Source organism: Eubalaena glacialis, chromosome 2 (genome assembly GCF_028564815.1).
Source record: "Eubalaena glacialis isolate mEubGla1 chromosome 2, mEubGla1.1.hap2.+ XY, whole genome shotgun sequence".
NCBI classification, from domain to species: domain Eukaryota; kingdom Metazoa; phylum Chordata; class Mammalia; order Artiodactyla; family Balaenidae; genus Eubalaena; species Eubalaena glacialis.
The window spans coordinates 39,221,026-39,236,816 of record NC_083717.1 but is presented as its reverse complement, the minus strand read 5'-3'; the positions used below and the strand labels follow the sequence as shown (position 1 = coordinate 39,236,816).

General features: G+C 45.9%; 1 protein-coding gene across 1 annotated transcript in view; it reads left to right on the top strand.

The window, feature by feature from the left end:
- ABHD2 (abhydrolase domain containing 2, acylglycerol lipase) overlaps positions 1-15,791 on the top strand; it is a 104,983-nt gene that overhangs the window by 82,747 nt on the left and 6,445 nt on the right. The window contains exons 7-10 of the mRNA XM_061179956.1: positions 7,489-7,581; positions 10,159-10,269; positions 12,594-12,663; positions 14,153-14,237. Of these exons, the coding sequence (XP_061035939.1) occupies positions 7,489-7,581; positions 10,159-10,269; positions 12,594-12,663; positions 14,153-14,237 (359 nt within the window). The remainder of the gene's footprint in view (positions 1-7,488; positions 7,582-10,158; positions 10,270-12,593; positions 12,664-14,152; positions 14,238-15,791) is intronic.

Sequence of the window (15,791 nt, the reverse complement as noted above, 5' to 3'; positions counted from 1 at the left end):
GATATGCAGCTCTATTTTGGGATCAGATCTGTAATTGAATAAGCCAAAGCCCCCCTTAATAGTGGCTGTTCCCCTTTGGAGTCTCTGTGAGATGGCTTAACTCTGTTCGTGCTCCAGGAGTTTTGTAGAACTGTGGGTTTATGAAAACAGAGGAGACTTGGTGAACCAGGGTCTGAGAACTGGGCCTTATGACCCCAGATTCCCCCTGTCTACCAAAGAGTTGAGTCTCAGGTGGCATCTGGAAGGGGTCTTTAGAAAGCATTTAATCCATGCCCTCACTGTCAAATAGTCATCTCTCAGGCATCCCAGAATCACACAAGAGATGACCTACTGGGTAAAGGTTTACCTCTCCCCTTAGTCTCCCAACAACAGAACCCCGAAGGAGGAGTTCTAGGAGGGCATTATCGTCTGCTCTGATCCCCCCACCAGATCAGTGTGTCCTAGATCACTCAAGAGTCACCACACACACACATTCACCCACACACACACACACTCACACACACACACACACTCATACACACCACACTCACACACACATCTTTCCAGACTCTTTAAATGCATTCATATTTTTTCCTGTACTCACTGCTCATGATAATGTCTTTTGTATTACCAATGGGTATGACCAGTTATTAAAGAACTCCTGAAATCCAAAATCACACAAAAAAGTAAAAACAAACAAACAAAAAACTCCCTGATTGGTCCAGTCTAATGCCAAAGAGTCCTTATAGTTAATAAATGAATCCTTCCTTTTTGCCTCACCTATATCTCTCATGGTGTAGTTTAAACCTATCTTGTCATTTTCTAATGGATAAGGGGCTACGTTATTTCTAAAAATATCTGTTACTGGAATGTGAAGTCAACCCATCCAAAGGGCAAATGCAGGCTCAGAATTCAGCCTCTGCCTGAGCCTTAAAGCTGGCCAAAACGGAGAATTTAAATGTACCCAAAAATAGACATGAAAGACATCCCTGCTGGAACCTTTCCTGAGTTCCAGCGCCAGGGCCTAGGTTCCAGTTGTCCTCACCTGCAATATGGAGATGATGGTAATAATAAATGGTACCTACCCCATGGCGCCATTGTGAGGGTCAAATGAGTTAATGGGCATGAACTACTTGCAACAGTGCCAGGCATGTAGAAAGTTAAGTCAGTAACTGTTAATTATCATCATTATTCATTGTAAAATGAGAAGTGGACTAGATCAGTGGATGACAAAGACTAATCTAGCGAACTAGCGACTGCCTCACTTCATTAAGAATCACTTGGAGGATCATGTTAGAAATAAACTCATTTTCTTGGGCCCCAGCCCTGGAGATCCTGATTCATTCATCTGCGGCACAGGGCCGGGAATCTGCGTTTGGACACATTTCACAGGTGACTCCTGAGATTTAGCCACGTTTAGCAGTCATTGGGCCTGGGGACCTCAGCGGTCTCTCCAGCTCTAATATTGCAGGACTAGGTTAGTGCCCTCGTCCTCCTGATGGGAATCCTCCCCTTCACTCCTCTCTACACTCTGGTGAGCCAGGACATGTTCCTTTATTTTGACTTGGCTAAAAATATTCAACTCCCAATTCGTAGCTATTATGTAACCAGAGTTGACCAAAGTCCCATCCTGCCCAGTGACTGGAACATTAGAGCAATGAGCAAAGGGCCCGCCACAGGATCCGAGGGAGCAGGGCCTGGCAGGAGGCCCTTGTCACCTGACAAGTGGTCCAGTTTTTGGCAAGGCTTCTAGCATCTGTAAAAATCGGAATCGCTGAAGTCCCCTCCTAAACCAAGTGCTGTCAAATTACTGTGAACACTGACTTTGTGTTCAGAGAGCCCTGGATTTGACAAGCAGGAGGATGTAGGACAAGTTTGTTTTCATTTTCTTTTCAACGCGCAGACTCTACAGTAACAGCCTGATTTCATTTTGCTGCAACAGCGCCATCTGCTGCTGGCCAAGCACACGACTCACGCGTTTGCCGATCCACGGTGTTCAAACTAAGGCAAAGGTTTAAGCTAGGAAACTGACCAACATCTGTGAGGTGCTAAACATTTTGCAGGCGTGGTCTACGCCACTTCTCTTTGAGACCTCAAAGATCTTGATACTCATAATCATTGTCACATCAGCCTCCTGCAAAGAGGAGAGAAACAGGCAACTTTATCCTCTAGAGCACAGAGAACTAATGCTAAGGCTAAGATCCTGTGGCCCTACACACAGAAACTGGCAGCAGGTCAAGGAGACACCATCGCCCTATGTGTACCCCCAACATTTTAATGAGTTCAGGTCCCCCCAACAGTTTAATGAGATCGACTCGCTAAATGACAGTGGCTTACTTTAAACCAGCATAACTTTTTTTTTCCTGCCAAGGCTTGAGGGCAATGAGCCTTTTCAGCACTGGGATGATGGCAGCCATGCTTCCTATATGCCAAGGTGGAGCGGGGAGGGCTCGTCTGCCTCTGCAGGGGCCACACAGGAGTTCATGCTTCCGGTAAATCCCTCCTCGTTGAGGCTACACAACCGCTTGTCAGTGATCCATCCCCTCCCTCTGGCTTCTCGTCCCCATAGCGCACCTCCCCACTAGTCAGAGCCAGTTCTAGGCTCAGAAGCCAGCGCCTGCTTGCTGTAGTTAGAGCAGTCTAGCTGCTGCTAAACTAGCTCACCTTTGATGAGGTGCTGAACCAGTGAAGGAGGGAAACAGAAGTCCCAAAACTACATGGTATCCAGCTGACTTAGCATGTTGCCTCAGGATAAACAGCGGCCAACTAACTAGCCCTGGAAATGTGTGTGGTCAGACTCAGCCTAACTCTCTGGTTTAATTAATCATTTGAAGCTATCATGAAGACCTTGATTATAAATTCATCCAGTGAATAGCAACCCGACAGAAGTGCAAGAGGGAAAAGTAGTGATGCCGAAAGATTACCCGCGATTAATTCATTCATTGATTCTTTGATTCATTCAGCAAGACACCCTTCTAGGTAACAGGACACAACCGTGAACAAGGCCAACAAATTCCCCACCCTCGTGGAGCTTAAAGAAAAGGGAAGGGAAGCTCTTGTGGTCTCATTTCAGGTAAAATCAAGTCGTCATTGCTGAGGAAGCCCTCAACAATCTTGCACTGAAGAATCCGCCAATAATAATACGATTAAATACAAGCATTCTGTTGCAGTTTGGGTGTAAGAGATAGTCTGTATCTGCTTAATGACAATAGAATGATGTTTACACAGCAGCAAACCAACAAATAAGTGTCACTAATGGTGACACGCTAGGCATATGGGTGCCAAGGAAGTCCTCAGTCAAGTGGGGAGTCAGTGGGGAGGGATTTTTGGAAGGAGGTGAGGTGGGGTCAGAGGCCCCTCACAGGGCAGTGGAGGAACCATAAGATCTCCCTAAATGCAGTATGTTTCTGGCTAAGTGAGTGCATGAGCACCACTAACTCGTAGCCACTTTAACGTCCCAGCATTTTTAGCAGGGCCTTTCTGTCACAAGGAAGAGCCAGGCCCCCCTTTTCCTGCCAAATTGTGCATATATTCTCTCTTTTGCAAATGGACAAACTCCAGACTACGGGTGAGTTTATGACAAGCAAGCATTCTCGTTCATAAAGTCCCTCTGTAGAGCTGTACCTTCATCAAACCTGTGTTCATAGTTGAGCTATAAAATAATTTTAATACTCAGTAATTTTTTTAACAGAGCCAAGCAAAGGAGGAAAATCTGCTGAGTTTAGACACAACTCGATGGACAGAATTCCAACCTTAAGAAACAGCTTAACTTTGCCACCACTGGGTTATGAAGCTAACCAAATGTTTTGTCCTTGGGGATTTTTGTTTATTTTTCATTGTTAATTTTTGTAATCAGAAAAATGAGGGTGTATGATTGCCCTTTGACCCATTAATCCCATTCCTGTAAAAGTGCATCCTAAGGGAAAATATTCTGATAAGGAAGAAAGGGGGTTGGTGGGTGGCCATCCCTACCCTTGTCTGGGCTCCCTGCCCCGTCCTGCCACAAAGCCCAGCCAGGCAGGTGTGAAGAGTTCTGGGCCCAGTCCCTAGTAGGGTACGGAGAGCTTTTCTTTTGCTTGCAGTCTCAAGTTGAACTAGCTGGAGGTAATGACCTCTCCACAGGTCAGTCCTGCCCCTGAAGGGCAACCAGCTGCCAGCCCGGAACCTTCTGCTGGGTGTCTTGGGCCCAGAGGTGCCACCATCTTCCTCCCAGAGGCCACACTGTTCAAGGCTCGTCCTGGTTTTGCCCCACTGCAGTATGACACTCTTGTAGGGCCAAGTTAGAAATAACCCACATGTCCAGCATGAGGGATAGTTGTAAGCTATGATATACCCATTCAGTAGAAAACAAGGCTGCTTGTATTTTTTTAAATTAAAACAAATATATAAAATGGCAGACGGTGTATATTAAATGTAGGAGGGAAGGTAACTGTAAAAATATGATTGTAGGGAGAGAAAAATGGGGAGTTGTCATTTAACTGGGTATAGCATTCCAGATTTGCAAGATGAAAAAGTTCTGGAGATCTGTTACATAACAGTGTGAATATACTTAAGATTTCTGAACTATGCACTTAAAAAAGGTTAAGATGGTAAAATTTATAATGTGTTTTTTTGCCACAATTTAAAAAAATTTTTTAATGATTGCATATTGTCAAAGCCTGGAGGGGAACCCCCTCCCTTCGCAAATAAAAATATTGGTTATATTGGTATGGTAGCATTCTGGGAAAATACTTAATGTACTTTAAGGTTTCATTGGCATATTACTTTCAAGGTGTTTTTTAATATTGCCTGGGACCGTATTTAAGAAATTCCTCGCCAATCTTAATTTGTGGTGCCCCTTTTTGGAATGTGAGAGTCATGCTTGCCCATCCCAGACATATAGAACCTGTCTCTCATTCTCATCCTCCGTATTTTCTCAAAGACCACAGGAAAGCTGTGTGGTGTTCTCACAGTCTCCCAGCACTCTGAGATGAAATTTATATGCGCTAGGAGATTTGAATTTCTTTGGATGTTAGATGCATTCTTCCCCCAGTTCATTCTCTTCCAACTTTAATTCCTTTTAATGGATGCTTTGTCCACTCATTTTGCAAAGTATGAGTTGGAAAAGTTGAGCTTTCTCTAAGCAGTACCCCAGGAGCATAAATCAGTTGTCTCAGCTCTTGCTTGCCTAATTGATTGTTCTGAACATAATTATAGACCCCTGTTTTGTTGGGACCCTCTTCTAAGTGATTTAAAAATCCATCTCCTGGGACTTCCCTGGCCATCCAGTGGTTAGGACTCCACACGTCCATTGCAGGGGGCTTGGGTTCGATCCCTGGTCTCAGGGAACTAAGATCCCGCAAGCCGTGCATCACGGCCAAAAAAAACAAAGAAAAGAAAATATCCATCTCCTTCCACAGCACCTTTTAAAATTCTTTTAACCCTGCAGAGAGAAATCTCTCACCAGCAGATGGCTGGGAAACCAGTACGGATAATATCTTATTAATGTTACATTGATTAGAAATAACAGCATTTTAAAAGAACTTTATTGGTTTTCATAATAGATAGGTAGATGGATGGATAAAGTTCTTCAAAAATCCATACATGTGATTCTGGAATAAGACTCCCAGTGAAGCCTTACTAGTGTTGTGGGGTACTGTCTTTTCTCATTTGCCATCTCAATGACAGAATCATTTTTGAGGGCTTTGCAACTCACAGGGGGCATCATCCCTTTTGGAGTCATCTCGTTCTTTCTGAAGTCTATGAAACCTGCCTTCCTTCCAACAAGGGTTCACTTTGGATTATACAAAGGCTTTCCTCCCTGTAATTATGACCTAGCTGTGTTCTCCCAGGTTGCACACATCTCTGCTGTGTCCTCAGCCAGTTTCTCCTGGTGGGCCAGTATCTGGCTCAGCCTGGGAGCACTTCCTGCCATCCCTTCTCTCTTCTGGAGAACATAGCTATTTAGAGGCAAGTCAAGAACTTGGATATTCTGCTGTGTGGCCAAGTAAGGGATTCTTTCAGTGTCTAGAGAGCTGAAGTCCCCTGGTTTTGGTGCCCATTTAGCATCAAAAAATGAAAATTCATTTCTTCCATCTGATGTGGCAGATCTCACCCAAACATTCCCCACATGTTTTTCCACCTTGGTCTGTGTTTTCTTGTCATATAGCACTTTTCTGCTTCTCCTTCTCTACCTTATTTTGAATAGCTACACAGTGTCCATCGCAGGGTTCCTTCCAATCCTGCTCTCATCTCAGCAAGTCTCACTGATACCTCTCATATCTTATGACTCTGCCGAGTTGAGTTCACCTGTGCGTGCTCTTCCCATTGGCATACCGGTATCTGAGGCTATAAATGTCATCTCTCCCTCCCCGTTCTTTCCCGTTTGTTCTCATGACACCACTCTGCTTATCACCCTGTCATACTTGAAGTCTGTCCGCCATGATATCCTATGTTATAGTCTCATCTGAGTGTTCTTCCCCTACCACCACCACCATTCTCTTTAAACCTTCTTGACTGAGTCATCTGGTTTCCAGGCAGACATTCTCTTCATCCTCATGAGATGCATGCCCAGGAGCCTGCCCATCCCTCAGGTCTCTTCCCCCGAGGCCAGAATTCAGACCCATTCTTAACACCACCGGTTGGCTGGCTCCCCACTCACAACATCCACCCCTGTCTGCAGAATTCCATCCACCATTAACAGAAACAATGAAAGCAACACCAAGGCCCCCAGGGTGGCCTCTGTCAGGCCTGTGATAGAACTGTCTACCTACCTCAGCCACAGAGCAATCTGGGTGTGAAAACTGCTTCTCTAGTTCAACCTCCTGATTTGACAGATAAGGAAACTGAGGCTTGGAGAGGTGAAGTGGCTTCTGCAGAGTTTGGTGAACTACCCAGTGGGGTCAGATGGGCCCTAGTTCAAGTCTCTGCTCTAACTCTTGCCAGCCAGGTGGCCTGGACATCTTGTTAGACCTTCATCCCATCACCAGCCCCAAGCCCTGGGCTCGTTTGCCCCACTAGCCTGGTTCTGCCTCCTGCTTCCTCTCACTGCAAAACCATGACAGATAAATTGGAGTTTGGCTTCAGTGGGAGCTGCATGAGTGAGGTTCTTGATGGGCCATGTATATAACGGTTCCAGACCACCTGCTGGTCTTTTGCCATCCCTGAAAATGGTTGTTGAGGCTCAGGGTTAACAGTTAAAACTGACTTTGATCTTTGACTTTCCTCAGCAGGGTAAATAATTTTCAGTAGCTCATAATCCAAAAAGATTTTCTATTTTCTATTTTCTATCTTTCTTCTCCTCCTCCTTCTTCTTCATTGTTATGGAACATTTTAGACACATACAAAATAAAAGCAACAGGATATTGAACCCCCTCTACAGGTAGTTTGAGGACCACGCATCCAAGCCCACGTTCCAGCGTAGGGAGCCGGCGCTCTCCAGCGGCAAGAGCTCAGCCTCCTGCCCTCGCCAGCCCCATCCTCTCCTCTCCAGGACGCAGTCCCTCTCACTGTCACTTGTGGTTCTTCCAGGGCCCAGGAAACCTTCATGCAGTGGGATCAGTGCCGGCGCTTCTACAACTTCCTCATGGCCGACAACATGAAGAAGATCATCCTCTCGCACAGGTGCGGTGCCTTCCCTATCCCTCGGGAGACAGACAGTTCCTTTCTGAGCTCATTTCACTAAAAGCCAACATTCCTCTCTCTCCAGGAAGAAAAAAAAAAAAAAAGGCAGGGGTGGTACACATTGTCTGCTGACTTGTTTTGTGACTTGGTTAGAAACCAACTTGTCCCAAGCTACCAAATTCACCAAATCGCTTTCTGCTTCCATAATTTTCAAAAAGTCCAAGAAGAAAGAAAAACTGTTTCCACACCATTCTCTCCCAAATGCGGGCAATCCTGAGGGTGGCCCGTCACTGTTGAGGAGCTTTTCTGCTTCGGATGCTTTTGTGCTTGGGGATCCAGAATCGTTCTCTGCTGGCTCTTGGGGTTCTGACCAAGCAGCAGCGTGACAGGAGTCCGGCCGCTGATGCCAACCGTGGTGTCCACACTCTCCATGCTCTGCCTACCCGTCTCCTGCTCAGAATCCTTTGGTGGGTTAGCCCCTGACAAGTGCTTAGAGCAGCACCTGGTCTTCAGTAGCACTCAAGAAATATTAGGGATGATTTCATCATTGTGATTATTGTTAGCGATATTGGCTCTCCCTTCTCCCCCATGCCTCCCTCCCCCTCCAGCTGGACCAGGCCGCTCAGAGGCCCACGTGCCCTCTGGCCTCTCCCACACCACTTATGCCCTTGCTGAGGACCCCCTTCCCCTCATCTCTGCTTGTCCAAACCCAGCCCATCCTTTTAGGTCCATCTCGGGTATCTGCCTCTGTGAAGCTAGCTCCTCCCCCCACAAGTCGTTTTTCTGCTGCCTCCGCAGTGTGAGTCCTGCATCATGAACTAAACTGGAGAGCACTGAAGGGCTAGGGCGTGTTTTGATGCCCCCAGAGCCTGGTACATATTGGGCACTCAAAAAGTACAATTTTAGGGGGTTTTTGATGCCATCCTAGGAAAAGCAACCTGACTGAATGATCAGTTTCTTATCCTGTTTTTTTCAGTGATTAAAAGAAAATATGGTACTGCCCACCCGGCCAGCCAGGCACCCCAGATTGGGCTTCCTGTGGGTAGGGTTCACATGGCGCCTGGGCAAGGCTGGCGCTCGCAGGCCCCTCAGGCTGCCAGACACATCCCCAGGCCCTGGTGTTGGGTGGGTGGAGGGCACAGGGAGACTTATGTCCCCTGGTCTGGCTGAGTTTCTGCTCAGATCGTGGTGTGTGAGCATCAGTGGTGTGTGAGCATCAGTTGTGTGCTGGGCTCTGATTCGGGTGTGGCTCAGCTGAGGTTTGGTTGGATCCAGCGATTTGCTGAGGTTCCAGCAGGGGTGAAACCAGGCCATCAGCCACCAAGTCCAAGTCCTCTGTCCATCTTCCCACACCTCTGCAATGGAAAGTGAACTCCTTCCTCCCAGGGAACATTTGTTTTGCTACAGGGCCCAGTCTTGCCATTAATAAATTAGTCCAAAAGGTCCATCATGTAATTCTTAACAAACTGGCAGAGTCCTCTGGATGTGCTCTCAGTGTATTTACGTTTTTAAAATTTACCACAGAAAGCCAAACACCTAGAAATTTTAGGGACACTTTATTATAATTTTTTTTCTCTATCAGCATTGTCTTTTCTTTTTTAAAATTTTTTTCTAGTTTTATTGGGACACACTTTAAATTGTGAATTCTATCCTTTAAGTATATAATCTTCCTAATACTCTTTTGAAAAAAAAATTTTTAAGAAATCTGTTTCTCTTCTTTGGAAGAGGTTGTGAATGGATACCAGAGCATTTAGTTTCCGTAATGAATTTTTCCCACTGTAGGGCCAAACCTCAAAGCAAACTCAGTCTTCCTTCAGCTGTGTGAGTGAGAGCCCTTGCTGGGAATGGACATCTAAATGCGCACATTTTGATCTCTGCCTTTATTGTCATCCGCTCCAGATGGATCATTTTCTTACTGGAAATAATTACTCTTCTGAGTATACGTTAGCTTTTTAGCTAACATATTGGAGGGCTGTTGATTTGCCCAAATGCTGAATGGGTTAACCATTACCTTCCTTGTTAAGTGACACAAAGAGCTCATAAAGAGAAAGGGGTTCTGCTAAAGGGGGCGGTGTCAACACCAGTGTAAAGATGGGGCCTCCACAACTTTAGACTAAGGCCCCCTACTGTTTGGCTGACAGCCCACCACAGGCCACAGAGCCCATCCTGAGACCTCTCTGCAGGACCAGTTTTGTAATAGTCACCTAGGCTCAAACACAATCTTCGGTTTGTCTAGCTGCCCCTTAGACAGGGGCAAGGAAAATAAGGTCTTGCTGTTGATCCTTCTTCAGTTATTCAAAAGTCAACAGTGCAAGTGCATCCTCTGGGACATTCTGAAGGCTGAAGGGATTTATTTCTAAGTTACCCGCATACGCTATGTCAGAGACCCTCTCCTGGCTTGCCTCTGGGCAAGGAAGCAGGCTCGGCTGTGGTTGTTTATCATGTGCTTTAAAAAAAATTTTTTTTCAGCTTTACTGAGGTATGATTGACAAAACTGTAAGCTATTTCATTGTACAGTGTGATGATTTGGTTTATCATCTGCTTTTCATTCTCTGTTTGCTTTTTGTCTCATTGTAGGCAAGCTCTTTTTGGAGACCATGTTAAGAAACCTCAGAGCCTGGAGGACACGGACCTGAGCCGCCTCTATACAGCCACATCCCTGATGCAGATCGACGACAATGTGATGAGGTGTGCCCATGCTCTGGGGCAGGGTGCAAGGAGGGAGGCAGCAGGCCGTTGCTGCCCAGCGCCAGGGGTTTCCTCTGCCCACTTTAGTGTTAAGGGTTTTGGTTTTTTGTGTTTTTTTTAATGTCCACTGTTTAAAAACTGAAGATTTCACAGAGAAATCCAAATTTCTAATGTCTCTTAAAAAAATAGGAAGAGGACTTCCCTGGTGGTCCAGTGGTTAGGACTCAGCGCTTCAAATGCAGAGGGCGCAGGTTAGATCCCTGGTCGGGAAACTAGGATCCCACATGCCACATGGCATGGCGCGGCCAAAAAATGTGAAAAAAAAAAAAATAGGAAGAGGCTCTGACCACTCGTTCTACATTCCTGCATGGCCAACTGAGCTTGAACTGGGGAGCTGGGGTATGCGTGCCCTAGTTGTCCACAGTCCTCAACACCGGGTCAGGGATCAGATGTCACATAAACTGCATGTGGCAATGGAGTAAAAGGAGAAGGAAAATATCTCTTGTACCTGCCTATGTCTCTATCAAAATTAGAAAAACCAAAATTAGACCAAGAGAGCTGTGTGTTACAAGAAAAATGGACAGAGCCTCTTCCTTTAGGGGCGTAAAGACTCTCCTCTGAGTGTAATATGCAAACCCCGCCCACTTCACTCGGTTGCCCTTTCCCTGCCCAGCCCCTCCAGGCCTCTCCAGGCACCTGAGGTCACCGCGCTGACAGTGTCCTCTTTCCCGGCACCAGTAGTTTCTGATTGAGGTCAGCATTAGCTGGAAAAGGTAAAGTTAATCTCTGACCTCATCGTTCTCTTTAAAAAGTCATCCTTTTTATTTAGAGATCACTTGATACCTTCAGGTGTGGCCTAAAGCAAGCTAGTGTTCATCCAATAGAGAGGCACATATTGACCTGAGAGTATGAGATCTCTATTTACCTTCCTTATGGGATTTTACTAGCCTTCTTACACCAAGTAACTTTGAAATATGCCCATGAACAGTTACTCAAAGGAAATGGAAATTGGGAAATTGCTGGCACGTTCAGAAGGTGAGAATGAATTATACCCACCCTCACTTACGATGGGCTGTGCAACTTTACTGTGGTGCAGACACTACACTAATGAGAAAAACAAACAAACTTACTTAAATTTCATTCCTCTTCTAAATTTTTTTAAGCCCAAAAGAGAGTGTTCTTCAACTCTTCCTAAAACTCTTCCTTTTTAATAGTGCTAGATAGTAGCAGTTTTCATGATCATGACCAGTTTGGGCAGCCTCCTCATCAACCTGCCACCAGTAATACTGGAGGACGAGAGTGCCTTCCTGGCCCGCTGAGACCTCAGAGGGGCTGATTTCATGGAGACAAATATCCTAGAGATGATTTCTGCACTCGGCCTCCTCCCTATCAAGTTTGGCCCAAATAGTCCAACCTGAGGGTCCTTCGCCGGCAGAGATGTCTAAGGAGCCTGGGAGTGGAAGAGATCCACAGCTACAGGGGAGCCGAGATACCTTGAAGACCCCAGTCAGGACAAAAAAACCCTACTATTCACAAACCAGAGGCCTTAATCTGTGTCAGAAAGAAATGAGGTTTCCAGAGATCCTCTGACCTGGGGTTGACTCTGTCTCCTGGTGTCAGAGCTCCAGGCTGAATCGTGCCGGCCTCTCAAAGCACAGAGCAGGGCAAAGCTGCAGGACCTGCCCGCTGGAGCACTGAAGGGTTTGTTGATGTCAGTGTGTCTCTGACTACTGCTCCATGGGGGACAGAGTCGGTAACTTTGAATCCCTGTCTCATTTCTATTATCCGGTACATATTTCATTCCAGTTCACAGTGGTCCAGATCACTCTGCCAGGAAGAATTCTGTTGAAAGCAAAGTTCTAGTAAATGTCTTCGAATTGCAGTTTCTTAGTGTCTACAGTGACATCTGGTTTTATGCTGCCTCAAAAAGATGTAACATCCGCTAATAATTACTACAGATAACATTTACTGAGTAATTACTCTGGGCCAGTCACTGTGCTAATAAAATGTCACTTTAATGTCATAAATCTCACAGTGCCATTAAAGAAGCTCCTGTCCCTAGCTCCATTTTACAGAGGAGAAGCTCAGAGAGGTTAAACCCTTTGCCTAAGGTCTGTAGTCAATAAGTGACAGAGCCAGGATTTGAAGCCAGATGCCAAAGCTGGGTGCTCTTAACCCCTAACTCTGGTACCTGTGTATACTCTACTGATATGATGAGCTAGTGTGGGAACTGGACAGTAATGAAATCAATTCAGCATTCCAGTCTTATTTCAAGTGTTGTTTTGTCTTTTTCCTTTGTGTGTGTATGTGTGTGTGTGTCCCAGGAAGTTTCATGGCTATAACTCCCTGAAGGAATATTACGAGGAAGAAAGCTGCATGAGGTACCTGCACAGGGTGAGTGACCACATCAACTCAAGGAGCAGCATCTCAGAATTAGTATCACCCCATCCAGCTCCACCCGTGATATAACAAGCATCTCTCCTAAGCTTCCCTGGTGGAAGCTCAGCCAGCATCTGGCTCCAACCGCTCTAGTTGTTGACTTGGGTTTATTATTGAACCAAACTCTGCCCCTCTGTGACCTCCATATAATAATCCCAGAGCTGCCCCTTGGTGCAGTGAAAGCCCTTAAAATCGCTGCTGCACCCATTTTTTTTCTTAGTCTTCCTTTGACTGTATAATCCTGCCTGGTTCCTACCATGGTTCCTCACAGGAAGTCCGTGTAGATTTCTTATAATCCTAGACCCTGTTTTGGTCATTGTGTATTTTGTTGGTGTGGTGCCTAGGACTGAACTCAAAATTCCTGCCATGATCTGGCAAGCACAGAGTAAAATAGACGCATTTCTGTATCAGAATGATAGAAGAGCATGTCTTTTGTCGAAGTAGACTGGTTTATGTTAATGCAGGTGTGAGCAGCTACAATAAACTTCGTATTAAATTAAGCTTGTGGCCAATCATAACCCCCGTGTTTTTTACCTGAACCACCACCAAATCAGTCTCTCCCCTTCTGTCTTTGAGCAATTGCTCTTTCTACTCAAACACAGGACTTCCCATTTATCCCCATCAATGTCCACCTGTTGTTTGGTCCACCACTCCCCCAGCTTAAGCAGACCATTGTGAATGGCAGTTCTGCCTTCGTGTCCTATCGGCCACCCCTCCTACTTTAGCATCGTCATCCAGGCTTTTCATGTCTTCATTTAAGCCATCACAGAAACGTGAAGCTGTCCAGAGCCAGTGTCAGGGGCCTCCAGGTGAGGCAACCGGTCATTACGTTCCTAGGCGTGGCTGTTCAGTAATGCCTGAGCGCCCCCATCAGCACCACCTCTGCTAAAATGAAAAAGGACACTTACTGGCTGTTTTGATAAATGGATGTTGAATGCAAAGCTGCCAAGAGCGTCCCGATATCCACCAGCCTGCTCCTGTTTTCAACCTTCAGATTCTTCTAGAAAGCCTCCTTTGTCCGGAGTGGAGCATACTCCTTTTTTCCTCCCCACCATATAAATTGAATGAATATGTACATAACTCTGTAAAGTCATTTTTCGGAAAGGTATGGCTAATCTGAGACACTGTGCGGACGATCAGAAATATTTTGCCAGTGAGTATTGTAGAGTCTTTACCCTTGCTCCATCAGAGCACGTGGGTCACCTAGGCTTGACTAGGTGCTTAGCTCCTGCACATGCCTGCCAGGGCTGTGATCACAGCGGCAGTTATCATTCCTGCCACCACCAGGAAATACGAGGTGTCCTTAGTCCACATGTTCAGGAAACTGAGCACTGACCCTCTTCCCTTTGCTTCAAAGACATATCCGGTAGTGTATTTGAGCCTTGGATCAATGGGGTCTAAAAAAGAACTGATCATTTAATTCTGCTTTATTTTCTTGTTTCAGATTTATGTACCTCTCATGTTGGTGAATGCAGCCGATGACCCCTTGGTGCATGAAAGTCTTCTAACCATTCCAAAATCTCTTTCAGGTAAGTGTTTCTTCCTGCTGCTCCCTCAACCACTCAGCAAATTGCCACAGTATGTCACCTTCATCATGCTGTCATCTCCTGGCGATCAGGGTATCTCTTGGCAGTGTTCTTATTTATTCTCGCCTGATAGTTCTGGGGCTATGATGGAGCCTGGGTAGAGCCTTTTCATGTTCTGTCCTGGTGCAAGAGACAGGATCATCATTTATATCCATAGCCAAGAGGTTCGGGGAGTCCCCTGGTGTTCTGTGAAATTATGGCCTCAGGGATGTGGGTCCATTAAGTCTGAGAGTTTGACTTAAAGAGATATTTAGACTTAAAATTTGACCTGAAAAGCAAAACAAAAAAGCCAGTTCTGCTACCTCTTGTGACAGACAGCCTCCCCGTCTGCTTTGAGGATAAAAATATAAGCAACTGAAAAAGCAAAGAAGGTTGTTCATGAGAATGTTATCTTGCCTCAGGCTTGCATGGCCTCACACCATGCTAGGTAGGAGCTACGGGAGAAACTAGAAAGAGGGTAACGGAAGGAAACACTTGGGTCACAATCTAAAGTTACTTTGCATTGTACCTGATCTCCTCCCTTCCCAGTCCTCTGTGATTACGTTTCCTCTTGTAAATATCATATGTTAACCAGGGGGAAAAGGGGTACTTCTGATTCTCTCATGACCCCAAGTTAAAGCGTAGATAACATAGCAAGCAGATAAAGGACCCACGCCCAGACAGAGTTCCGTTCTCTGCTCAGACTGAATGCATGTGTCGCAGGTGCATTACGTGATAAAAAGCTATGTGTCAACCGTCTATCAAACCACAGGCTCCCTACACAAAAGCAGCCACGTGGGCTGCAGTGAGAGGAAGCAGCCATGTCGGTTTCCTTCTGCATATCTAAAGTAACATCCATAGCAGTAATGCTGTCACACAGAAACTTAGCAAATAGCAGCTGAAAGGGAAGAATAAAGGGTGTCAGACAAGAAAAGAGCCCTTGCAGAGCCAGAAATATGAGTGCCAGGAGGCGCCTTAGAGGCCTGGAGCAGCCAGCAAGGGACCCGTTGTCACTTATCCCCCTGGGAAGAGAGATGCTCCCTGTGGTACCTGACTGTACCTGGCTGCCCATTTTGCACACATCTTCGGTAATGGCTTTACCAGCCCATGCGGGACTAACTTAAACGTGGACTCATAAAGTCAAGCTCCAGGTTAATAATTCTCAAATGGCCATTTAGCACGTGCCATTGAGAGCTTGGCCGTCTTTTAACTCAACTTGCAGCTTTATGTTTTAGCCTTGGAAAATAAAGTTCTGTAATGAAAAATCATTGACTCTATTGAGTTCATCTGGTTCTCTAGTAAATAAGAGTGTAAGTGTTTTGAATCCCTCCTCAAAGCCTGGTCCCCACCAGTAGCATCGGCATCACCCGGGATCTTGTCAGAAATGCAGAATCTGGGGACTTCCCCGGTGGCGAAGTGGTTAAGACTCCATGCTTCCAATGCAGGGGGCCCGGGTTCCATCCCTGGTCGGGATCCTGCACACTGCAACTAAGAGCCTGCATGCCACAACTAAAGATC